The sequence below is a fragment of the Salminus brasiliensis genome, chromosome 21 (genome assembly GCF_030463535.1).
Source record: "Salminus brasiliensis chromosome 21, fSalBra1.hap2, whole genome shotgun sequence".
Lineage (NCBI taxonomy): Eukaryota > Metazoa > Chordata > Actinopteri > Characiformes > Bryconidae > Salminus > Salminus brasiliensis.
The window spans coordinates 10,297,048-10,322,186 of record NC_132898.1 but is presented as its reverse complement, the minus strand read 5'-3'; the positions used below and the strand labels follow the sequence as shown (position 1 = coordinate 10,322,186).

General features: G+C 37.7%; 2 protein-coding genes across 2 annotated transcripts; one reads left to right on the top strand and one right to left on the bottom strand.

Annotated features, from left to right (window-relative positions):
- Nucleotides 1–607: 607 nt before the first annotated feature.
- Nucleotides 608–12,282, bottom strand: dhrs3b (dehydrogenase/reductase (SDR family) member 3b). The gene is made up of 6 exons (XM_072665810.1): nucleotides 11,722–12,282; nucleotides 4,722–4,865; nucleotides 4,254–4,373; nucleotides 3,219–3,457; nucleotides 2,706–2,831; nucleotides 608–2,064 (listed from the first exon to the last, which is right to left on the bottom strand). Exons 1-6 carry the CDS (start codon nucleotides 11,914–11,916, stop codon nucleotides 1,980–1,982), a joined length of 909 nt encoding a protein of 302 aa, XP_072521911.1. The 5' UTR covers nucleotides 11,917–12,282; the 3' UTR covers nucleotides 608–1,979.
- Nucleotides 12,283–14,814: 2,532 nt separating this feature from the next.
- aadacl4 (arylacetamide deacetylase-like 4) lies at nucleotides 14,815–23,451 on the top strand. Its single transcript, XM_072666030.1, has 5 exons — nucleotides 14,815–15,003; nucleotides 20,173–20,398; nucleotides 20,493–20,556; nucleotides 21,467–21,935; nucleotides 23,002–23,451. The coding sequence occupies exons 1-5, from the start codon at nucleotides 14,827–14,829 to the stop codon at nucleotides 23,317–23,319; spliced, it is 1,254 nt and encodes a 417-aa protein (XP_072522131.1). The 5' UTR covers nucleotides 14,815–14,826; the 3' UTR covers nucleotides 23,320–23,451.
- The last annotated feature ends 1,688 nt before the right edge of the window (nucleotides 23,452–25,139 follow it).

The window sequence follows — 25,139 nt, the reverse complement described above, 5'->3', positions numbered from 1 at the left end:
GTCAGTTATGATTGCAACTGTGGAGAATTTTTCAGCTCATTGCAGTGTTACATCAGGACTTTGACTAGGCCAAATTTAAAAGTTCAAATTTCAAAAACTGTAACCGTTGTGTGGGAGTACTTATCATTGTCTTCTTATATGACCCAAAACAAGTCAAATCACATTTATTTGTGTATCAAAAAAAAACAACTCATGTTGTCCTAAAGGAGCTCTATAGAAATCCAATAATAAGACAATGAGTTTTTGTGCTTTTGGAGAGCTTTTAAATATTTTTCATAAATATTACTATTTCAAATATTACTACTGTACGAAACAATCTTTATTTGGACAGTATGACTTTGGCTGTAGATCCTTAGACATGGCTTTGTAACCATTTTCAGACTAATAGACATGTACCACCTTTTTTTCTTGGCTCAACCAGGGTTTCTGCAAAGCTCAGTCTGATTTTAAAACTAAACAGGGCAGCCACAAATCAATTACTGATCCTAATTACATTTTCAATCTTCAGGTTAAAAAACCTTGCCTCGTTGTGTTGTTTAACCATTTAAAACATATTAACATTTAATTTTCATTTGGACAATATTGAGCGCTAATATAACTAAATAAATAAAACTGAAGAAATGCCTTTTTTTAAAAATGTATAGTGTGAATAATAGAAGTGCAAATTTCATACATATGTCATATCTGTTGCACAGACATTGTAAATGGTTACAGACAGATTTCTGGTTAAATTTTTTTTTCCAGCTTTTAAGCCCAAATAGTCATCTTTACTAACAACACCCTTTATGCAACTTTGCTGTTTGGACACATAGTAGCTTTTTTAACAACAAATCAACAGAGTGGTCAGTGCCGTTTTAACTGAAATTTGGATTTCTTGTAATTCTCCTACAGGCTCCTGAGGATTTCATGTCTGCTTTAACGAGAGCCTTTTTCAGCACTGAGTGAAACACTAAGTGTTTCTGACAGTGAAGTGAGTGGACTGGTCAGGCAGGTCAGACTTAGTTGTTTTGGGTTTTCCTCTACTCGCTGTCTGTGGAGTCTTTGACTGTTCACCTCTCGACAGGGATGCACACACTTCTCTCGCTCACACTCTCTCTCTGTGCATACTCCATGTCCAATGTATATGGTAAATACCTATATGTAGTAATATGTCTGATGTGGACTATATGTGTAGGTATGTACAATATATGTACATATGTATATATAATGGTGGCAGCATTTATTAAGGTGGCAAGTAACGAAGTACTTTGTTAATGTACTTATTAGATTTGTAAAGTATCTGTACTTGAGTATTTCTGTCACTTTTAACTTCTACTTTCTACACATCTGCATGTTTTAGTTACTACATTTTCAAAACAGCCCAGCCCAGATTTTAATCCAAACTGTAGCCCTATCCTGAGATCTAAAAATGTATAAAAACAAACACACACAGAGACTCTGAGCTCATGGCTGGAAGAAACTGCAATTCTGTCACTTTTGTTCAGAGATGTCCACCCAATCTGGCAACAACGCACACACAAAATGAATCAAAGTAGCTAACGCCCTTTTTTTCCCACACCCAAGACTATTGAAATATTAAAAACTGTCTTGAAACTGCATTTTAATTTACAGTGACATTAGTTTAACAAAACAGGCTGTTAGAAGGAAAGGTTAAGTACAAAATCAGTACAATAGTGGCTGTGAGGCAGCTTTTTTTTGGCCAGTCCATGCACAGTGTGGGTGAATGGTTAAAAGTTCATTCTGGAAAAAAAAGACACAGGCCAAAACTGACCAGAGGCTTGTCCTGCATTCTGAACCTAACATTTGCCACAGATTTTCACGTCATCTCTTCGTTTGTCCTCCATTCAGTGTCTCTAGAAATGGACAGCTGGCTCATCTGGCTCATGAACTTTTCATCGTCACCAGTCATGAGCAGCACACAGACGTGTAATACACTCTGTCTTCATCATCAGAGAGAAACAGTTAGTAGGACATAGTTCTTATGTCCGTCCCTTGAAAGTGTGCATACATGTGTAGGTTCCTGAGAACTTGTGGATTTCCTCAAGAGCACTCTGGGGTAAGAGGCTGTTTGAAAGAACAGATAAAGCATGTTAAATAGGAGAAGACACAACATTTCTTCCAATTTACCCATTTATTTTCTTCAAATCAAGACAAAAATTGAAAGATGAAACAATGAAACAAAATATTATAAATGTAGTTGCCAAGTGCTACATAGATAAAACTACTACTAATAATAATATTAATAATAGTAATAATAATAATAATAATAACTGTTATTAAATATCATTATTATTATTTAACAAGTTTCATAATAAACATGTTAGTGTCAAATTGTGTAACTGGAGTTACAAAGGTAATTCTACAATTCTACAAAGATAGCTTACAGGTAATGGAAACCAAATGGAGTCTAAAATTATTCACAGTCCCTGTAAATACTAAATTCGGCTAATTTAAGATACAGTCATTGCTAAAACAGACATTCTATTGTGCCCACATGGCCTGCTGACAAAATGTAGTACAAGTTGATTACTTTTTGGACATAATGTATTTTGCATAGCAGGAATAGCAGTCATGGAGACAGACTGTCCATCCATAGCCAACTGACTTACTATGAGGTAAGGGGAAATTATGTGGAAAAAGTTTCCCTGAATTACCACTTTATATACCAGACTGTTTTGAAGCTAGTGCTTGCATAAGGACCATACCTTTTGAGGATAACCAGTGCATGCATTGTCCATGGAAGGTAGACAAAGGCTGTGTTGGCCCGTACTGCATCCACTGTTCTCTGTGCAACCACTTCTGGCTTGAGGGGTGGGAAGAGTTTGGGGAACCTGGGATACCCCAATCAAATTATTAGTGCCATTATCTTTGACAACGTTTCACTACTGCTTATTATATGTATTATTAAATATCTATAATGCTGGCATTGCTCTTGCACATACCAAGTCTTATAATCATTTGCACATATACACTATAGTTTAAAAGTTTGAAATCACTGATCACAAGTGATCTTTTATTATCACCAAAAGGAAAATGTAACTAGATTTTGGACCTGATTGGTCCACTCATTATGAAATGCTAACACAATATAAAGGGCAGCTAGAAGCTTATTAAGCAGTGTATTAAAAAGTGCTATGTGTAAAAAAGACAATTAAAGGATTCATTTATTAGCAGACATTTAAATCAATGATGCAGCAGGGCAGGAAAAGACAGCTCACCGGACTCTCATGCCCTGAAACATCTCTGTGTTGGTATGAAAGGGGAGCACAGTGGTACAGCCAACTCCAGGGCAGTCCAACAGGCCGAGGGTCAGGCTTTCCATGAAGGCCAGAGATGAAGCCTTGGAGGTGCAATAGTCTATAGCACCGGGTATAGGCGACAGAGAGAGGATGGAGTTCACGCAGACAACATGGCCTTTCTGCAGCTCCAGCATACGTGGTAAGAATGCCTTTGTAGTCTGAAAGAAAAAAAACATGGAAAAGGTGAATGCATTGCATCTCCTAAAGGTGTTTGAAGCACAGACGGGAAAAATGATCATGTCAAGGAACGCTGCAACCGCAGGCATGGTTTTTATTTCTCACACAGACGCCCACAATTCTCTCAGCCTCAGATAAAGCTGTTTGATCTCAAGTCAAGCTGGAAAAGTCCAGATGCCACAGACTTTGAGGCCTTGACTTTCACTGTAATGTTCCAAGTGCTTTGACAGAAAGTCTGCAATTTGGAATTTCCCTTTCATTTTTTTTTTTAGAAAATGACACCTAGAGGTGCGGGCCACCAACCATTAGACTGCCTTCTCTCAACTCAATTTTCCATTTGCTTCTACTGACTTGCCAGGAAGGTAAAACTGCTTTAGCATTAGCAACTGCATTCTTTATTTTTCAATTCTTACTAAAATACAACACATGAGTACCGACTACTGATTACAGAATTGTTTAGTTGTATTTATTGTAACGTTACAAGCAAATACACTTATTGCCAAGATAAATAGTTTAAAAAGTTGTGACTGCCTGGGACCTGTAAGGCATTATTTCATTAACTTTTCAGATATAAATGAACTGTCTATAAATGACCTATGTATTGTGCTATTGTGACACAAAAAGCTGGGTGTTGTTTTCCAGAATAATGGAAAAAGCTTCTGTGGTCACATAGTGATTAAAAAAAAAAACCCTCATCAATCAAATCAAACCGAAAACAATAATAACATTTTCACTTCATAGTGCACTCTGTAGGAGGTTTATACTTGTAACACAGACCCAAAATTGTCCCATTGTATTTATGTGCTGAGACTTTAAGAGGGCGTCATCGTCACTGTCCATCAAACTCTTCCCATGCACCACTGCAGCATTGTTGACCAGAACGGTGATGTCCCCAACCTGCCGTGATAAGACAAAAAAAAAGAGAACGACTACCTGTAAGTCATCTGTTATCCACTTATGACTGGATCCCAATGTCAAAGCAGCTGAAAGCCAGCCAGTTGCCACACTCTTATCTTATCCAGATATTTCAAGTGAGGAGTAATCTTTATTCAAGCTGTGCCGGTCAAGATAGTAGCAGCTCTGACCTTATTAAGGCCGAAATGAAAATAAAGTGATACTTTTGCAAAAATATCAGTTACTTCTTTTTGCTAGATATACCAAACACATATTGGCTGACTGACTATATTTGGTGTAACTTTGTAAATTAGATTTTTCTCTAACACTGTATGTAAGTTAATGGCATACCTTTTCTCGTACCACCTTGGCTTGCTTATACACTTCTTCTCTGTTGGCCACATCGCATACAAAGTAGTGGCACTCTGTCCCCATTAGGTTTATCTCCTCACATGTCTCCTTTAGGCATTTCTCAGTGCGTCCCCACAGGATCAGCTAAAGAAAAAACGCAATAAGGCATGTCTTAGTTAACATAAATCAGTATTAATAACAAAACTTACAGCACACCATTATGATTCATGTAAATGCAGCAATAGAAAGCAAGATCATCAGGCCGTTAGTTCACACTACACATAGATGTAGTACCTATTCAAATGAAATAAATGAGTCAACATCATGGTCAGGTATTGAGAAGCAACAATTCAAACTGTTTACACCTGTTTCTAATTTTAGCTGAACCACTTGGAAAGCACCATGATGCTTAAAATTTTTGTTCCCAAATAAGACATTACAGAATTTAACTCAGAATTTGTTGAACCAAAGAATATTTTTAGTAATATATACAATTTGTAACATACCCTGTTGGTTGAATAGATAGAAAGATTTCCAGTCCACCTTATTTTCAACAGCTTCAATAACAACTAGAAAGTCAATGAGTGTATCCAGATTCCAAAAATTTTAAAAGATGATCACTAAAAGCATTTGTTTTTCCCATCCTTTGGTTTAAGAACTTTTATAACTGTAGTTAAGTCTTATATCCAAGAACTATAGACAAGTCTAATGGCAACCAAATCCCATTTAATACAGACGTAGCTAATAATGCTTAGATAGTTTCCCTTTCGCTATCTCTCTTTAGATAAATCTGGAAATATAAATAAATAAATAAATCTCTTCTTGGTGACCTGGAATGTGAGTAAAAACAAGAAGAGTGCCTTTCACTAAAGGAACAGCAAGGCCTTTTTTGTAGGCCACACATACTTCAGTGAGGGATTAAGAGAGATGAGTGTGTGAGTGGATTGGCCAGGACAGGAACACAGGGGGCAGTGATTGGGCAATTAGATCTGTCAGTCTGTGGGGTCAGGGAAAGGTAATGTAATAAGGGATGATGATGCCGTCTCTTCATCTCTCTCTGTCTCTCTTGCTGTCTCTCTCTCGCTCTTTCTCTCTCTCTCTCTCTTTCACACACACACACATACATTCCTGGTGTGATAACACGGCCTGATGAGCATATGGGTCCAGCCATTTTCTGCTCCAGGAGCTTTAAAGCACTATTTAAATGTGTGTGTGTGTGTGTGTGTGTGTGTGTGTGTGTGTGTGTGAAAAAGAAAAATGAGGTGGCTAAAATTGTAGACAGTGTATGACTTAACCAACAGTAATCCAATATTCAATCATATTTTCATGAAAAAAAATCAGTAACCTGGTAACATTCAGTTAACTAATTATCCTGGAGTATAGAATTTTATATTTAGACTGTAGAATTACAGATTTATACAATAGTTTAAGTTAAGCATGACTGTGTTTTTGGTGGCCACATTTCTTAAACCTCATTCTTTCAGGATGCTGGATGTACACCACCCCATGGTGCCAATAGGTTCATGTTCATCTGCTCCAGAGTCCTATTCTATTGGCATCTAATTCTCTACAGGGACTAGACCAGCCAAGGCACAGGTGTGTCAGCAATGGTTTCAACCTAAAGTAGCTGAATGCATTAATTAGAAGGGGTGTCCAAAAACACTTGAACATATAGTGTACTTGCTACTGGGGACCCAGGTGGCATTAAGGGGTAAGGTTTAGTACCAGTGACCAGGAGGTTGAGTTCTGATGCAGTGACCAAAAACATTATCTATTTTGCAGACAAACAACTAAAGAAAAAGAAATTTGGATTAAGAGTACAGTGATGTTATTCATGAAAATCCATGTGCACATTAAAAAGTGCACCTTAACACCACTGGCTGATTGTGCCTTGAGAATGCAATGCATTTCTTTAGAAGCAGATTGCCACTAGTGTTCACAATTGGCCCAATTAGTTTGTTCTTTCGGAAATTTGTACCTGTTGCAAGAAGCTGAGCAATTCAGCTCATTCGTACTTTAAAATGGCCATAAAATGTTTTTTTCTTTGTTTCTATCCATTTCTATTACCCACATATAAAGTACTATTTAGGGTAAGAAAGCATCCAGCCTTTTAAGTCATCCAATAAGCCTCTTGGTTTCTAAGAGCTAAGGTTCAACTTAATGTTTGCTATTTCAATCTCCTAAATCCATTCAATGGCGATCATTTATCCAAGCACAGCAGGACTGGCAGGAGCATACCTTCCAGCGTTTGCTTTACGGATAAAAGGCAGTTTGCGTCAGCTCCTGGGCCTCTGCATGATTGGATTGTGCTGGATAAATCTGACCAGGTATGTTTGCATGTGTGTGCTCCATTTGCATGGCTATTGAAGCAATTACTGGAAAGGTCTAGATTGATCTTATAACAGGATTTCACAACAAACTTGATATTTTCTTTAGAGAGCAGTCTTCACAAGGTGGCCTCCGAAACAATACTTTCTGTGTGATTAATCGGAGAGCCTTATCACACGAGTCTTTAAAGTAAGTAATGGCTGACTGCGCTGCATTAGCATACAGTAGGGCAATATAACAAGCAGTGGGCCATGACTAATCCCATCATATGGGGACACTGCTGTACTGCTCTGAACACAGTAATGAATCAGTGGAGTTCATAATAGAGTTTTCAGCTCTCTAAACAACAACAATAACCATGCTTAACCTAATAACTGTATTATTATCATCTGCAGTGACAATCAAAGAATGTAATTTTATGTGGAATATGATGATTTTAAAATCCAATACCACTTTTGTGTTTGTAAACATAAGAGGGAACCTATTATATAAAATTTATTAATATTGCTATAATGTGAAGAAATTAATGAAGAAAATTCATCCATAGATCTCAAATATTTTATAATATATTATAATATGTATTCATAGCAATCAGCCACAACTTTAAAACCTTAAAGTAGAGTGAAGTCAATAACACTGATAATCTCGTTACAGTAGGACCTGCCAAGAATGGGACATATTAAGCAGGCAATTGAACAGTCAGTTTTCAAAAAGCTGCTGTTTTGGAGGCAGGAAAATGGGCAAGTGTGAATATCTGAGCCACTCTGACAAGAACCAAAATGTGATGATTGGATTGGACTGGGCCAGAGCATCTCCAAAATAGCACTGGTCTTGTGGGGTGTTCCTAGTAAGCAATGGTCAGTACCTAAAACGTAGTCCAAGAAACTGGTGATGGTCATGGGCACACAAATCTCACTGATAGCCCGTCTGGTCTGATCCCACTGAAGATCAAACTGAAGTTTAGGCTCCCTGGTCAAATTAGTTGTGTCCTGTTTACTGTAAAGGATTTGTTAACTTACTTTAAATGAGAACATTAACAAAATGTGTATCTTTTTGAATAGTCAATTAATCATCCAATTAAATCACAATTACTTAACAAATAATATAGGTGATTAGGACAGCCTTAAAAGACAGGGTTAACAGTAGGAGCTCACTGCTGTACCTATAGTGTGTGCATGTGTGTGTGTGTGTGTGTGTGTGTGTGTGTGTGTGTGTGTAATAGGGGCACTGGGAGTTCAGGAGGCAGTCGCCTGCCGCCGTCTAATTAGTGTGGAGACAGCGGGGTCAGCCACAGGGCACTGCTCAGCTGGGAGCTGTATACACCCTGTTACCCTCCCCCTGCACACAAACACACACAGAGTAAGAGTGCAATTTACATAAGGCTCACTTCCTTAACACCTAACTACCAGCTCCAGCTTCGGCACCTTGAAGCTGTCACTTAGCCTGAGGCAATGACAAGGGTCATATGTTAACAGAATTCTGCCTTTTAGGTTTGTAATCCACAAAATTTTGATGATTTCTGCCTTAAATAGGAATTCCACTTGAATTTCATTTCCACATAATTTAAATGTAAACAAATTCATTATTTGTGTGTATAAACAAAGAAACAGAAGTCAGAAACGTTAACAGTGATGCAGAGTGCTGTAAGGCAAAATAGTACCCAGAGATTTACTGCTGTTTTATCATCTACATTCCATACTGTAGAAACATTTAATTAATGTACTATGTATTATTTTCTGCATGTGCAAAACATTTGTTACTGTACAGGCACATATTGAAACTGAATGGGGATTTAAACACCTGAAAGGTGTGTGCGTGTGGAGAGGAAAGGGAGGGGCTTTAGCACTATTGCCAAGGTTGTAGCCTACTTTTTGCACTTCCTTTAATAAAAACTTGTTTATTAAATGCATTTTGCTCAGCTTAGTATCCCCAAATTCCATTGTAGATGCTACACAGTTCCAATATATAGTGTTAGATGCTGTAAGGCTAAAACACAGATGTTCTCAAAAGACATCATAAACCAACAAACAACAAATACTGTCTTGCTTTTCAACCTAATCTCTCCCTTGCTTTTCTCTACAAGTAATTACAATGGTCAGCCATTTTAACCTTTTCCCTGTACTTATGACAGAAGAGTGTGGATACAGTAAGTTCAAAATGCAGCAGATTGGTTTGGGTATTTCCTTTATGTTGAGCTACTGAGCATGCAGACTGCACCTGAATCCAATGGGTGGTATGTCTAAGTCTTCTGTGCATTCTGCAAGCACATTTATGGTGCATTTATAGGCATCCTCGTTAGAAATTCTTTAGAATGGAATCATTGTGAAGCTAACAAGTGCAGGTGTTGCTCCTAAAGCCTTCACACCTTGACAATGAACAGCGATGGGGTGCTGAGAGCCATGCTGGCTTCCTTTGTCGAATTGCTGCAAAGAGTTAAGTCCACAAGTCACTACCGAATGAATCTCTGAGAATTTGTAAAGTCAAGTAAAAAAAAGTATTTGTTATGTAGCTCCACACGACAGCCCCATTACTACATAACATTCACTGCTACATTAGTTTAAGACAATATGTCTTACTATTATTAATTGAACACTAAGCCTGCAGGGCCTATAAATTAATTAAAACAAAAAACAAAAAAAACAAAACAAAACTGCTATTATATTACAAACTATAGAGACACGTGTTATTCCTTTTGTTAATACACACATGCTTGTCTAATTTACAAAATTATAAGTTACTTAATAATGCAGCCTTAATATTAGTCCACTTTTGGTATTCTGAGAAAAATGATGGTCAAAGTCTTTCAGTCATTACAGAACAGAATTCAGTAGAAACACTGGTCACTGTGGTGAGTGTAGTCACTTCATCATAGTCTTGCAAACGTGTTTCCCCTAATGCAGGAATCCATAATGCAAGAATAAACAGAGTTGGTGTTTACGTAGAACTGTGTTTACCTTAACAGTTACCTTACTCATTTTAAATTACAGCACTCTTGCCAGTATGCAATGATAACATTCTTCAGCTAAGAGTACATTTTGCTATTCATTTTACTGTTTAGGTGAGGAAGTATTATTTTAATAATTCAACACTGGTTCAAAGATTTAGTCCAGAATATAGACACAATCTGAACACAAAATTGAAGGCTGAGATCTATAATTAGAAATGGCATATTTGTATCGATGAGTATTGGTAATAGCCTGATATCTGCAGAAAATGTGAAAGGGGCTAGAAAAAAGTCATGGATCTCAACCAACCCAGCAACAAATCTAGCCTGAAATAGAACACTCTTCCACTGTGTGATAAGATGTTGTTAGAATTGTTTCTTCCTGTGGGCTAGAATGGTGTTTGGGTAGATTAAGCATGATAGCCTATTTTAGATGCTCATCTTAAGTGAAGTGCTTTAATTACTTGAGTTTAAGCCTATAACCATGATTTAGAGATGAGTTATGAGGAAAAAGAAACTGTATCATGCTATCTCTATTTGAAATGTATTTCTACATCATTAACTGAAAATGTACAGTTGAAAATAGGTTGTAGTATAAATATATGTAGTACATTTCCAATATAAGAGCACTGCAGTGTTTTGGATGGGTGAGGCTGACACATTTCTTTCCTACTGTTGACTTTCAACATGAAGGCACTGACTGCCAGTTTGTTTCCAGACCGACATGCCAAGCATTACAACTTACAGCCACTAAGATGATAATACAAGCAGCAGCCAAAGAAAAACATCCATAAACTTCTCAACCACATAATAACTGAATCATCTAGTTATACATCATGTTAAAGTAATACTCCAATGTTTTCCACCCTGAGCTTTATCTTCTGCATCTGTACCATAAGGAAGATTCTCACATACAATCAATTCCATATGCTGAAACATCTTACCACTGGCTTCTATTGTAAGTGTGTTAGGAGTCAGTGGGTTATTCTGTAGTTATCTAAGTATGTGGAAAGTATTGTTCATGGTAATCAATCATGTGCTACAGATACTGCAGATAGAAATTAGGTTGATCTATGAAAACGCAATAATATTTCTCATGCTATACTCTGCATTAATAAGCACAATAAATAGTCTCTAAGTCCCTATAAGTATAAAAGGATATGAAATAATTTTAAGGCTTTAGGTCTATACTTTGCCATAACTCAATCTGCTGATTACCATTTGTTTTGAAAAAAAAAAACATCATGACAATGCACCACACTTAATGTGACGCTAATACTAATCCAGCAATGCCTCTTTATATTATAATCTGATACTTTACTCTTATGAGAATGAGATGAACATGATCCTATTTAAAAATTTTGCATTAACAAGTACGGTAAATCCCAACCAGCCATGATATCTATCAGTTTCAACATAATTAGATTCACGATCTCACAGACATCGATAAAGACACATAAACTATCTGTAATTATCGGTTTATGAACAGGACTAGCTATAATACCATATACCATAATAACAGCCCCCAGTCCTGCTAAAGTCATCAATTCAGACCAAGTGTATGGCCACTGAACATGGGCAACTTTTAATACAATTATACAATAAGACTTTTTAGTCAACCACCATCTGCCTAATTCGCTTGGTGAAAAAACGTAGTCAACAGGTAGCTAGCTGGCTTTAAAAAGAAAGCAGTCGTGAAACGAACGTATTTTCAAGCTATGTTTTTACCTTCTTAGTTCCAGACTTCGCGAACTCCTTAGCCAAGTGGCGACCGATGCCCCGTCCACCCCCGGTGATCAGCACCACGTCGCCGCTCAGGTCTCTCCTCGTGCCGGGCAGCAGTAGCCGCACACCCGCCCGCAACGTGTGGTAGAGGATCTGAATGGGTAAAAGCAGCACGGAGCCCACCGCCCTCACATCCATTTTAGCCGGTGACAGGACTTGTTAGAAACCCCTCCTGTTCACTGAAACTCACCGTTTGTCAGTTTTTTGTTCAACAATGAACCGTGGCTTCAGCACTCTCTCATTCGTGTTCAGACTTAAGCACTTGGATTTTGTTGTTCTCCAGCCGTTAGCATCTGCGGATCTCCTAGCATTTGATCTTCTATCTTTGTTGCTTCTTTATTTTTGAGAAGCTGGGCTTTAACCGTGCCCAAGTGACTCTCAGTGAACTTAAACATCGACATAAACGAAAACCCAAGTGTTTGAACCCTGTCAGTCCAGCTGGACGCTAGCAGCGACAAGTGTGTGAGGTGTAATGCAGGCTAAAGCTACAGCTAGTCACCTCAGCCCTGACTGACACTGTCTCCGACTGTCTCGGAGTCTGAGGGGAGTTTTAAAGTGGCCATTAATCCTGACTGACAGCTTTTTCTCCACCGAGTGTTTTGTGAGGGGTTGTTTTCGACTGCCCTCTGTCCCCTCCCCGCACACACACGCACACACACACACAGTGTCAACGTGACTGAAGTGTAGCCATGGCTTACACTATATCTGTAAACCGGTTTAGCAAGAAACGTTTCTGTTCGCGGATTTACATTTTCGGTTTCGACGTCGGTTCGATATTTTTGGCGATATTTAAGTCATAACATCAATATCTGATATGATTACCAATGGTAAAGGTTAAATTGGTGATATTCTATATACTACTATACTTTTTTATTTACCTAAAAATAAAAAAGTAGTATTAGATAATTGGTAACACTAGGACTATTTACCTCTAGATTAAAACCCTGTGATGATGTCGCTGTGATTAAAAACTTTGACCAAAATACAATGTTTTCTTGTATTCTTTTTTCCCGCCATCATGCTCTACAACCACCTATAAAGCGGAATTTTAAAATGTTAGCTAGCATGGCAGAGTGTTAGTATGAAGCAACACACTAACATATCCATTATAAAACGTTATGACGTCACTTAATTCTTTGATGAATATTGTAGTTTAACCATAAACATATTTACTTGACTGCAAGCACTTATACAAAGTTCTTCTTAGATCAGTTCTTGGTTCTGCCATCTTTAATTAAAAAGTATATTAGTTTGAGGACCCTTTAAAGCACAGTACTTGCTGTTTTTGCTTAAGGGAGAGGGAGTACAGGTTGCACTTGCTACTGAATACAAACAAACCAAAGTTAAGCAAACAAACTGTAGGATCAGCCAATAGATACAACACAAATGAGGTAAAAGAAATACTGCATGGCATGTCAGGTTGTATGCATATCCTAAAACTCTTCCATCAAAGAGGATGATTTATAAAATTTGATGGCAGCAGGGAAAAGGGTCCCCATGTGTCAGACCTTAAAGTATTGGTGCAGTTAAGACATAAGTGAAACAGTGATATTCCTGATTGGTTGGTTTCATTTATTCAAGGGTTTTCTAATAAAGGAACCAACCATTTTACCCTGACTGTTCCCCTCACTTCATTTCTGCAATGGGCTTCTGGGAAGAATAATGTCCAGTGTCTTCATCTTCAGGCTCTGCAGACAATTTTACTAAAGAGTGGAATATAAGACTTGACAAAAAAGCTGTTGAATGTTGTAATAGCATGGATGTGAATGGTGGGGGAATGGTGACAGTATGTCTTGGTGACAGTTATTAAACGTTTGTTTATATGCATGCAACTATCCAGACATAATAGCTCTGTTATCAGACACTTTCCTCCAAAGCCACTGTTACACAAACTCTGCAGAGCTATAAGTCCTGGGCGAAAGAATGATTTCCTGTGACCACTGCAGGCCCAGAACACGGAGACCTTTGTAAATACCTCTTAAACCCCCACTGTAAATCCAGGAGCCAGCCATGGAGATTCCAGGCTGTGATTTTTGGCCCCAGCCTCAGCTTTTACTGTGGAAAGCTGAATGGAGAATTGCTCAAACTGGAATGGGCCTAAAAGCAGGCTCACAATGGCTGCTTTGTGCAAGCCTGAGCTTCTTAGTAATGGCCCAGAGCCTCTCTGGGAAGGCTAAATGGTTGTTTAGCTGTGGAAAATGTGTTGCAGTGAAATGTGCTTCCACTGTTGAGCTGCTACTGTAACCTCATTTGCAGCAAAGAAGCAAATAAGAAAAGTAGAAAAGCCCTGGAATAAAAGTTAAATGCTACATAGTACTGACAGAGGTGAGTCTACTGAAATATTCTTGTGTATGGTATTTCCTGCATAACTTACATTGGTCTGCACTGGAGCTGGTGTCTTTCATCAGTCAGAGTGTCACTGCCATCTACAGATCAACAGTGAAAGTTGAACCGTTGAAATCTAGCCCCAAATATTTAATTGTAGTTTATTTGAATTCCATTCATTTGTTTTTTAAAAGTTTCTTGTATGAATGAAGATCTTCAAAGGCAGGGTTGATAAATACTGGACAAAGCGGTTTCCTCAGGTGAGTGCAGTTTGGTTACATTGCAGAACATAATCTGTGCCCTGACTGAGCACAGTATTCCAAAGGGTTTTTTTTGTTGTTTTTTTAATACCAAAGAGTTTACCTCTAGTATGTTCCCTAAACCTAAGGACTTCAGGTTTCGGGCTTCAAAAAGGCTGCTGCTTAGTAAACACACATCATTGTCACAGTTTTGTCAAAAGGTGGTGCTGTTTACATTCTCATATATAAAAAATTTAACCATGTCCATACATATACATCAATAAAATACTTCTGGGATAATTCTCTGTAATATCAGCTCCTTAATCATAGTTCATGCTTATTTTTCCCCACTTTGACAAGGTCATTTGGAGGAGTGTTCAGACTGGTATTGTGAAAGACACAAGATAACATTGTCCCTAAACTATAAAGAGGAAGGACATTTGAAAGTTGCGCATTGCCCAACACAGAGCTCCCCAAAGCTGCTATGGAGATAGGAACTGCGATTTTGATCATTGGCTTTGCTGCACTGGCTGCGGCCTTCTGCTTGTTGCTAATTGGTTTGGTGTATTCTGAAGCAATGAACTCTGAGATTCCTCCAGGAGTTGCTAACAGTGGAAAACTACGCGCTGTGCACTGTGGTCTTGTAGGAATAGCAGTTGGGGTAAGCATGCATATTACTTTTGTAAGATATATTTTCTTGATATGAATGATATATATTTATATCATATGTGCAATGCATACCTTATGTTGGTTGCAAATATAAATGCACTGAAACAGTGGCCTTTTTAAAAGGCATAGAACATTTAAATTAGCTGCAGGCCCAGTAAATTTAAGTTCATGCTTAACTATCCTGGATTGTATTGATACTAAAGGGCAAGTTATTTTGTAACGTCTTGCTTGATACAAAGTCCATGTGAGCCGACATCTGACCTTACTTTCAATGTGCTCTGCATGGAAAAGAGATCTTTATTTTATCTAGTCAGAAGCATTAGTGCACCTGAATAACGCACAAGTTTTCAGCTTGCATTTACTACTGAAGCTCCTTTCTTACTGTAATCTTCTAAACAACACTACACATCTCTATATAAGCACTGGTAGATTGTGTGTATTATCTTGTCATTAAAGCACAGTCTTTCTCTCAAGGGTATTAATGCCCAGATACACCCACACAAACGTGTCAAAAGTCATTTTACCCACTGTTCTCTGAAAGTGCTCAGAGCCAAGTTTATCTAGACTTATCTTTAGATGTATTTGTGTTTGCCAGTGGTGGTTAGTAAATTTTTCAAATGTAAGGTAGTTGGATTTGCACACTTTTACAACAAGGTGTAACAGCAGTGATTTTTGAAAATCCCATTTTTACTCTGAGAATTTCAACTTAGATCAAGAGTTCTATATTTTAAATGGTAGAGTTACCATAATGCAACATCTACACTATAAAAGCAATGCATTTTAATATTAATAGGAAGATGACAAAGTGTGGACGTATTGAATCTAATGAAATGTAAAGATTTTTAATTGTATCTTTTGGCTTCTGCTTCTCCCCAAGTCACAAAACTTTACAAAAACGTTTTTAAATTGAGTCATTGATTTGGGTTTTGACATTTGCAATCAAGTTGCCAACCTGTTTGCTGCAAAAGATATAATATTTCCAAATATTGTTAAATATAATCATATTTCTATCAATAAAAGTTTTACAGATAAGTCAAATATGATAAGTGGTAGAATAAAATGTTGTTTTAAAATGGTCATGGCGGGTTAGGCCAGACACAGAGGGATGAACACTCGCAGAGATGGGTCCAATGCAAGTATATTTATTTACAGAACACAGAAGAACAGAAAGGGGTGAACGTAGCAAACATGCAGCAAGTACAGGGCGTAACGATAAACTAAATGCAAACGAGACAAACCAAAGGGCCAACACAAAACACACCTGAGACTGCAGAACCCAAACAGCAAAGCCGACCAAACCTGGTACCGTAGCGTATGTGGAAACAGCTGGGAACCTCGAGGTTCCTTAACCCTAAGCCATATAATTCTCGGCATGGAATCTCGCGTCGAAGCCCCTTAAGTACCCCCAGCCTCAGGTGAAACGCATGATTAACTCAGGAAAGCAATCAAAACCCGGAACATAAGGGAACTGAACCAAACACACATGACGTAAATTAACATAAACCGAGTCTTAGAATCATACATAAACGGAAACACAAAGCAAAAGTCCCTCTGTGAGCCTGTGGGCGGCGGCTCTGCATCGCCCCGGGGGAGGGCGCGATACTGAGGGGCTGACAAAAATGACCTGTAAAAATGTTTAAGAGAATAATTTGTACTGATGTTATTTGGTATAAAACATAAAATCGTGTTGTACAGTTATTGCATATCTAAGATCTGTAATATCTCACAAAACTGGCTAAATGATGTTTATGATGATTACGTCTCCTCTACATAGAGATATACAGGTTATATATACAATTGCAAAAAAAAAAGTAAGTGAGGCCTTGATTTCTGCATTGATTCCTAATAAAATGTGTTCTAAATCACAATTATAGACAAACACAATCTAACTAATAACATACAGTTATCCTGTTAATGTCTTTTATTGAGCACATTGAATAAACACCCACAGTGCAGGCTAGAAAAAATAAGTGAACCTATGTGTTATTAACTTCTCCAAGAGTTAATAGTCAAACAATGTTTCGGTTGAGATGGGTTTTAGAGGTGCTTAGCCCAGTAAATAAAGACACAAATTCTTGTTACTGACAAACCTTCATAATAATTGTTCTTCTTAATAATTATTGATTAGTTTGGTGTGCATTAATCATAGACAAATGGTCCACAATTACAAATTCAGGACTGTTACTACACTGCCTAGAAGTGGGTGTCCAGTTAAGATCACTTCAAGAGAACAATGGGCTGTCTTAAAATATGTGAGAAAGAACAAAATAGTAACAGCAAAATACCTACAGAAACATCAACAAAATGCAAACCTTTGTTTATGTGTTCACTTTAATATAACAAGAATGGTGGTCATGGAAGGACACCACAAAGGAAGTTGCTGCGGCAGGCAATCTGAAATTTAGCCAAGACAACCTGAATGTTCCACAATTCTATGGACAAATCAAATCAAATAAAATTTATTTGTATAGCATTTTGTGTTGTCACAAAGCAGTAAAAAAGACAAGAAATCAACAACATAAGAAGACATGGAAACCTAAGACCCCCAGTGAGCAAGCCAAAGGCGACAGTGGCAAGAAAACTTCAAAAACTTCCTCTGGAGGAAGACACCTTGGGAGTAACCTCGCAAGGGGGACCCATCCTCCTCTGGTCAGAACTATTTATAAATTATTGATAAAAATCACTGAACCACCAAGACTATTGTACTGCTCAGGTGTGCAACATATTCTTATTGTCTGTAATATAATATAATATAATATACCATAATATAATTATGGTGTAATATAATTTAATATAATCACGGTAGTGATGGTAAAAGTAATGAGAGAAATTAGAGTTAATGGTGGTAATTAGTAGTGGCAGTTAAGAGTCCATGTAGATTTTAACATTATTATTAGACAGGTATCAGTGGCAGGAGGGTACGCAGTTGGTTTTGCATGGGTGATGGGGAGCCTGGTAATCGGACTGGTGTGTTGCAGCTGGTCTAACACAGGTAGAGGGAACCCCAGCGGCCAGTATTCTAACAGGTAAAGAGACAGAGATAGTTCTGAATGGATTCATGGATATGGTATTGGAGTGTGTCTGACGACTCCAGCAGGTCTGACTATAACAGCCTAATTAAAAGGAGAGTGCCAGAGGGTAGCAGGAGCCTGAGTGATTACATGGAAGCAGTGAGCAGCTCCAGCGTCTCAGTATACTACAATTCCCTGTGTCCATGAACTTTGGACCCTTGGACCTTTATCTAAGGGAAGAATTAATTACCAAAAGCTAAACTAAATGAGACTAGAAGTCGAGAATGTGTCATAGTTTAGGGCTCGTAAGCAGCTCCGCTTTTCTTTTTGGGCTAAAATTCTTTTTAAAGTTGCATCAAAACATTTCACAGGATAGGGTAGCAGTTTCTGACTGAAAAGCTATTGGGTGATACAACGCAATGACCCAAAACACACATATAAATAAACTAAAGAATGGTTGAAAAAAAAGAAGAGGAATGGTCCAGAATTTCTTAACATTGAGTGGTTCTTACAGCTACAGCAAACATTTGGTGGAAAGAATTGAGGCTAAATGGAATCTACAGGTTATTAAATACATTTAGATTAGATAAGAGAAAAACAGCTAACATAGCAATGTAAAAACTAGTACTTTTCTGTTGGGGGAATGCTGCACTAGCAACTATCAATATTATGTGCTAAACTGTGTGTTTTTGAAAATCTTTAATTTTTTAACCCTTTAATATTCACATACTTAGGCATAAAGCATACGTACTGCTAGTCTACTGCTAGTGTAATACTGTAACATCATAATAATTAGTGATGCACCGATCTGACTTCTCTGTTCCGATAGCAATACCGATAGATAAACTTTGCGTATCAGCCAATATCCAATACTGGTCCAATACCACTGTTGAATTAATAAACCATATACCTTACCATGTGGAAGAGACTTAAGGCATCAGGATTGACTTACACATTACTTTACATTACTTTTAAGTTTGTAAAACAAAATCTAAAAAAAAACAGCACGGATATAAATGAATCGAATTGTTATTTATTTGTTACCAAAATAAATAATTGTGCTGGAACTTGGCACCTTGTTGTCTGGGTTCAAGACTTTTATTCTAAAATTTGAAGTCTGTGAGACCAAAAAAGAGCGTGCAGCTCCTCCTTTTCTCAATTCTTCTTAAATTGAAGACCAGTTGTGGTAGTGTTATTACCCTTCCCCCTCACTCTCGGCTGTCCTCCAATATAGATAGGGGATTATTAGACAGAGTAAGACTTGCTGTTGCTACTTGCTATGAGTTATGAAGCCTAGAATACTGGCTGTCTGGGAATCGGGTTCAGTGAATAGATCAGTCCTGTGGATCGGCCTAATTCTCCCAATACTCTATCCAGCTAATTTTGTTAGTAAAAGGACCAATATCTGATCCTTGTATCTGATTGGTGCATGGCATAAAAATCTAATTTACTGAATAATTAACTCATTTTCCCCATATACAAAAGTGCTGTGAAAACCTCTTGGGTAATAACACAATTTTTTTTCCAGTTATTATTAGGTAATACTAATGACTAATAAAATGTGGTCTGGCCATTGTCTAACTCAATAATAGACCATCACAAATTAAGCTGAGCTGATAACATTGTACTGCTCAGTTGAACATATTGAGTAAACATCCACATTACAGGCTAGAAAAAAAAATCTGTGTTAATGGCTGCTCCAAGTTAATTGGCAAACAATGTTAAAAATTATTAATCACAGCAGTAAATGTTTTGATCATAAATTGGCATTTAAATAGACAGATAACAATGTAATAGATATGATAAATAGTAATAATCTTTTATTGTTTTCAGTTAAGTTTTTTGATTAGATGAATACAGTTAAAAGAACACAGGTTTAGTTCCTGCACTCCAGATATTGTATAGATGTATCCAATAAAGGACTGATTAAACTATTGAATGGTAAATTATGGTGCTCATATACATCAAATGAAAATATAATAAATAAATAAATAAATAAACAAATAAAAGTGTTCCTCCCGTATAAGTAATTTGATGTTTATTTTTGATATCAAATATTTATTTTTAAAAATTTGATATTTAGTCATTTTTTGTTTGTATTTTAATTGGTTAATGAAATTATGAGTGTCTGTTGTTAAATCTGTTTTCAGGGCCAAATCTTGGCGCGTCTGGGTCTGTGTAGTCAGGTGGGTTTTACTCGATGGTGTACAGGATGTATTGTCGGCAGACAACAGCCGCCACCACCCGGCCTTCGCATTAAAGACATGACCTTTGGGGGCGTGCCTGTGAGAGTATATGAGCCTACAGCAGCCTCAGACCAGAAGAGGAGAGGAATGATGTATTTTCACGGTGGAGGATGGGTTGTTGGCAGTATAGGTAAGACATGCAGCAACAGAAGCTTGATCTGTATGAAAATAGTAGTCTAATATGTTCCAGAGTAATACAAACAATCCTGTTTTTCTGAATGTAGATGTGTATGATGAAGTTTGCCGTCACATTGCAAAAGAGTCCAACACCACAGTCGTGTCTGTTGGGTAAGTATATAAACAAAGGGTGTGACATTTTTAATTGCATGATAAACCTGGTGAAAGAATATCACTTTATTAAGCAACCTAATATTGTGCATTATTATGAATAGCAGTACTTATACAGACCTTCTTATTTCACCTAATATAATATCTTGTCATTATTCTTGAATTTTAGTCTAATAACATATTTTGATGACATGACTTTCCATAAAATATGCGAGGCCATTTAAATCCTGCTGTCATTATCAGTGAGTGAACGAAGGCAAACTGTTAACAGTGGTGTATTAAATATGTAAATATGTAAGTGTATTAAATACTATGTGATTGTTAAACTGATCAAATTAGCACTAAATCTCTTTGTTCGTAATGTTGAGGCTGAAAATAAGTTTGTAAATGTTTGTGAAGAGGGTTATTGGATTCAGCTGGTGTCTGGATGTAGTTGACCGCAGCAAAATTAGACCAAGAAACTGCTTATGTTACTGTTTTAAAGCATAGAGAGGAACAGATGGAAATAAATTCAATTTAATATTTAAAGCAAATCTGCAGTGAGGTCACCGTGACTAAGTGTTAAAAAAGGACACCATAACAACCCTACACCAAAATAAAGTTGTTAATGTAGTTATTATGCTTTTAGTGTACATTAATGTGTCCCCTTTCTGATCTCCTGAATTTGTGCACATTTCAAACACTAAATGACATCCTAAACCAAAATCTAATAATGCATAAAGAGACCCTGAGTAAATAAAAAACGCGACAAAGGAGTGGTTGACATTATCTTATTTCATCCAAAAATATATATATATATTAATATCCAGTGATCGTTCCTTAATTGTCAATAGCTGGTCACATATTTCAAAGGATTTAAATATTACATAGATGCATCCATATATCTGATTTGTATAATTCTTCCTGTCAGTTACAGACTTGCCCCTGAGCACAGGTTCCCTGCCCACCTGGATGACTGCGAGACCGCCACCCTTTACTTTCTCTCAGTGGCAGAGACTGAGTTTGGGGTGGACCCGGGCAGGGTGGTGCTGGGTGGAGACAGTGCTGGGGGCAACCTGACGGCCGCTCTCAGTCAGAGGCTGGCAGGAAAACGTACTGGAGACCTGCCATCTCCTCTTGCTCTGGTCCTCATCTACCCTGCCCTGCAAATGGCAGATTTCAACCTGCCATCCTACCAGCAGAACCACGCTGTGCCCATATTGTTCAGAGCCAGAACCGTCTTCTACTTTCTGCAGTATCTCAACGGAGACATGTCTGTATGCCAGGACGTCATGGCTGGAAGGCACATTCCTGCTGAGCTAAAGCTGCACTACAGCAAGTGGCTTGCCCCGACTAATCTACCGCCTAAATTCAGAGAGAGAAGTGACCAAAAGCCAAAGGTGAATTCTAGCTCTCACTATTTATATATAGTGAATTCTAGCACTCACTATTTATATATATAAATATAAATATATATATATATATATATATATATATATATATATATATATATATACATATACAAACCCAACAATGCAATGTGAGGATTCTAGCTGGTGAGTTTTGAGTGAACTAAAGTCAGATGAGAAATATATTTTGCAGCCCATACTGAGTGCATGATTTACATATATTAATCTGTAATGCAAACACTTGAGATTGAGAAGAAATGGTGAATGATGCGGTGCAAATCAGTGTAAATCTGATCTGCATAATGATGGAACTGAAAACCATACTTGGGAATTATCTGACTTAGATGTGTTTAAAGTTTAATATGAACATGAAGGGTCCAATAACAGAACCCTGGCGCATACCATCAGAAACTGGGCGAAGGCCTGAATTTTATTCACGTATAGAGCCAAACTTTTGCCAGTTAGTAAGGCAAAACCAGTCAAGAACTAAACTATTAATTCTTATGCATGTAAGCCGGGAGAACAGTGTCAAAAAGATGACAGAATAAACATACTTATCATCAAAGCTAATGTGCTTTATGTACCACAAAGCTATATGTGATGCTAAAAGGGGCAGAGAGGTGCTCTTTGGTAAGTTTTGTTTCCTTGCTAGAAATATTATTTTAAAAGGAAGTGGTGCGAACTTCCATGGCATTAACTACCTACTACTACTAACTACTATTAAAAGTTCATCCACATAATGTCAAACCTTGATTCCAATTAATATAACCTTTTTTTATATTTTTGTGAGAAAAATATGTTTTCTGTTCATTTGTTTCAGCTCATGAACTGCTTCACCTTTGCTTAAATCTTCTACTTTAAATCGTTAGTAATTTACTTTGCACTAAAATGACCCTAAAAGAGAAGGACGATGAATTAACGTAAAAAAATCCCACTGTCATTCTATAAAAGACTTGGGTTTTGTGTCTGATACTTCTTCTACTAATCTATTTCTTAATTGCTTTTTGTGTTAGACTATCTTCACTTCTACTTGACTCATTAAATCAATCCGCTGTAGGTTGCCACAGCTCACGATGGTGAGGTATACCACATCATCAAAGACGGGCTGCAGCCGGAGTTCTCTCCATTGTTGGCTGAGGATGATGTTCTTCGCCTTACGCCGCCCACCTTCATCCTGACCTGTGAGTATGACGTGCTGAGAGATGATGGTATTCTGTTCCAGAAGAGGCTTAAGGACCTTGGCGTGGCCGTCACCTGGCAGCACATCCCTGACGGATTTCATGGCATAGTTAACTTCTTTAACAGAGGCTGGCTGAATTTTCCTGCAGGAAAGAAGGCAATGGATCACATAGTGAGCTACATAAAGACACTCTGAAACCATGGACTACTTTAAATCATGAATGAATTTGACTGGTTGGCCAACATCAATTTAAACTATTTGCAATTTTTTTGTCATAGCCCAAATTCAGTCAGTCTTCTAATTCTTACTAAAGCAGGACTCCTTTAAAATGACTTCTTAACATAAAGAATAAAGTGACTTTTCAAGTGTTCAATTGTTTTATTGTATGAAAAATAAAATAATAACTATAATAAATACCATACTATAATAATACTATAATAAATACTAATAATAACTGATAAAAAATTTAATGAGTGGAATTTGTCATTTAATTTACATAATTTATTTAAGCCTCATATCTCTAGACATATTTTAGCGTGGCTCTTGCAAATAGTTTCTTTGGCTGGGCCCAGGTCTATGCAAAAGTGATTACAGGCACTCAGTTCAGCTTAATCAACAAAGCAGGAAGCAGGAAGAACCAGCTAAGGCCGTCTGTTCACACTGTGAATTGTGCTTTAAAAAGCATTCGTTCTGTAGAGGAAATTTTGAGCTATTTTCACTCAGGAACTAAATATGTCATTTTCCCGAATTGTGGTGCCCAAACCATGTGACTATTTGAATAGATGTCGGTGTAAAATAAGAGTTTATTCCTTATAATTTTGGAGCATTTCTATTGGTCTGTTCATCCAGAACTATTGCGACAATGTACAGAGCAGCTACAGGGTTTAAATCATGGAAAAAATTAAAAACGGGCAAAAATAGAGATACATGTTTTTCATTGGACTGTAGCAATATATATGTTACATTTTGTTGACATCTAATGATGAATGGACCTGGCTTTAAAATCACCTGAAATAAAAATTCATTTACATTTAGTCTCATGCATAAGGTGGGAGCTGTTCTCCAGCATGGATGCCAGCTTGGCTGTCATCCTCCTGTCTCCCAACACCTGCACCGGATCTAAGAAGCATCCCAGGACAGTCTCTTCTTGTCTGCTGTCGAGATGCTACTGCCCCAGCAGACCACTCCATTAAAAAATGACAGATGCCACCACTGTGTCGAAGAAAGTCCTCAGGAATGCTCCCTGCACTCCAAAGGACCTCAATCTCCTCAGTAGATAGAGTCTGCTCTGGCCTTTCTTGTAGAGTGTAGCAGTGTTAACTGACCAGTCCAGTTTGTTGTTTAGATGAACACCCAGGAGTCCACTCTCTCGATGTCCATACCCTGGATGTTCACTGATGGAGGGCGGTGTCTGCACCTGCGGAAATCCACCACCAGTTCTTTGGTCTTTTACGTGTTTATCTGAAGGTGGTTCTGCAAACACCAGTCCACAAAGTCCTAAATCAGTTCTCTGTACTCGCTGTCCTCCTCATTAGTTATGAGACCGACGATCGTCGAGTCATCAGAGAACTTGACAGGTGAGTGAGCTGTACACGAAGTCCGCAGTGTACAGGGTGAAGAGGAACGGTGCCAAGACCATTACTTGAGGGGAACGGTTGCTGAGATATTCAAGTAAAGATAGTAAAGTGAAATACTTAAGTGAATGAGTGAACTTGTCCTTTACCCTTTACTGAATTTTGAGACTGATAATCAAAACAATTCTTTAGTTACTTTCAAGTTCTTTTGGGGTTTGTTTGAAAATATAGGAGACATATTATATATAGGAGGATAGTATTTTTCATATAGGATGCTTTTAAATCCATATAAAAGGTAAAGGTAAAGGTGCACATATTTGTCACTGTTCAGTGTGCACTGTACAGCGAAATGTGTCCTCCTCATTTAACCCATCTGTGGTAGTGAACACACACACACACACAAGTGAACTAGGGGCAGTGAGTACACACACACCCAGAGTG

What these genes read in the sequence shown, in the direction of transcription:
- aadacl4 (XM_072666030.1), top strand. Translation starts at nt 14,827, where the DNA reads ATGGAGATAGGAACTGCGATTTTGATCATTGGCTTTGCTGCACTGGCT. An exon ending in ATGGGTTGTTGGCAGTATAG is followed by an intron (nt 20,399 to 20,492) that starts GTAAGACATGCA and finishes TTCTGAATGTAG; the next exon opens with ATGTGTATGATGAAGTTTGC. An exon ending in GAAGTGACCAAAAGCCAAAG is followed by an intron (nt 21,936 to 23,001) that starts GTGAATTCTAGC and finishes AATCCGCTGTAG; the next exon opens with GTTGCCACAGCTCACGATGG.
- dhrs3b (XM_072665810.1), bottom strand. Translation starts at nt 11,916, where the DNA reads ATGGATGTGAGGGCGGTGGGCTCCGTGCTGCTTTTACCCATTCAGATC. An exon ending in TTTCAGGGCATGAGAGTCCG is followed by an intron (nt 2,832 to 3,218) that starts GTGAGCTGTCTT and finishes GGGGTATCCCAG; the next exon opens with GTTCCCCAAACTCTTCCCAC. An exon ending in GCACTGGTTATCCTCAAAAG is followed by an intron (nt 2,065 to 2,705) that starts GTATGGTCCTTA and finishes TCTTTCAAACAG; the next exon opens with CCTCTTACCCCAGAGTGCTC.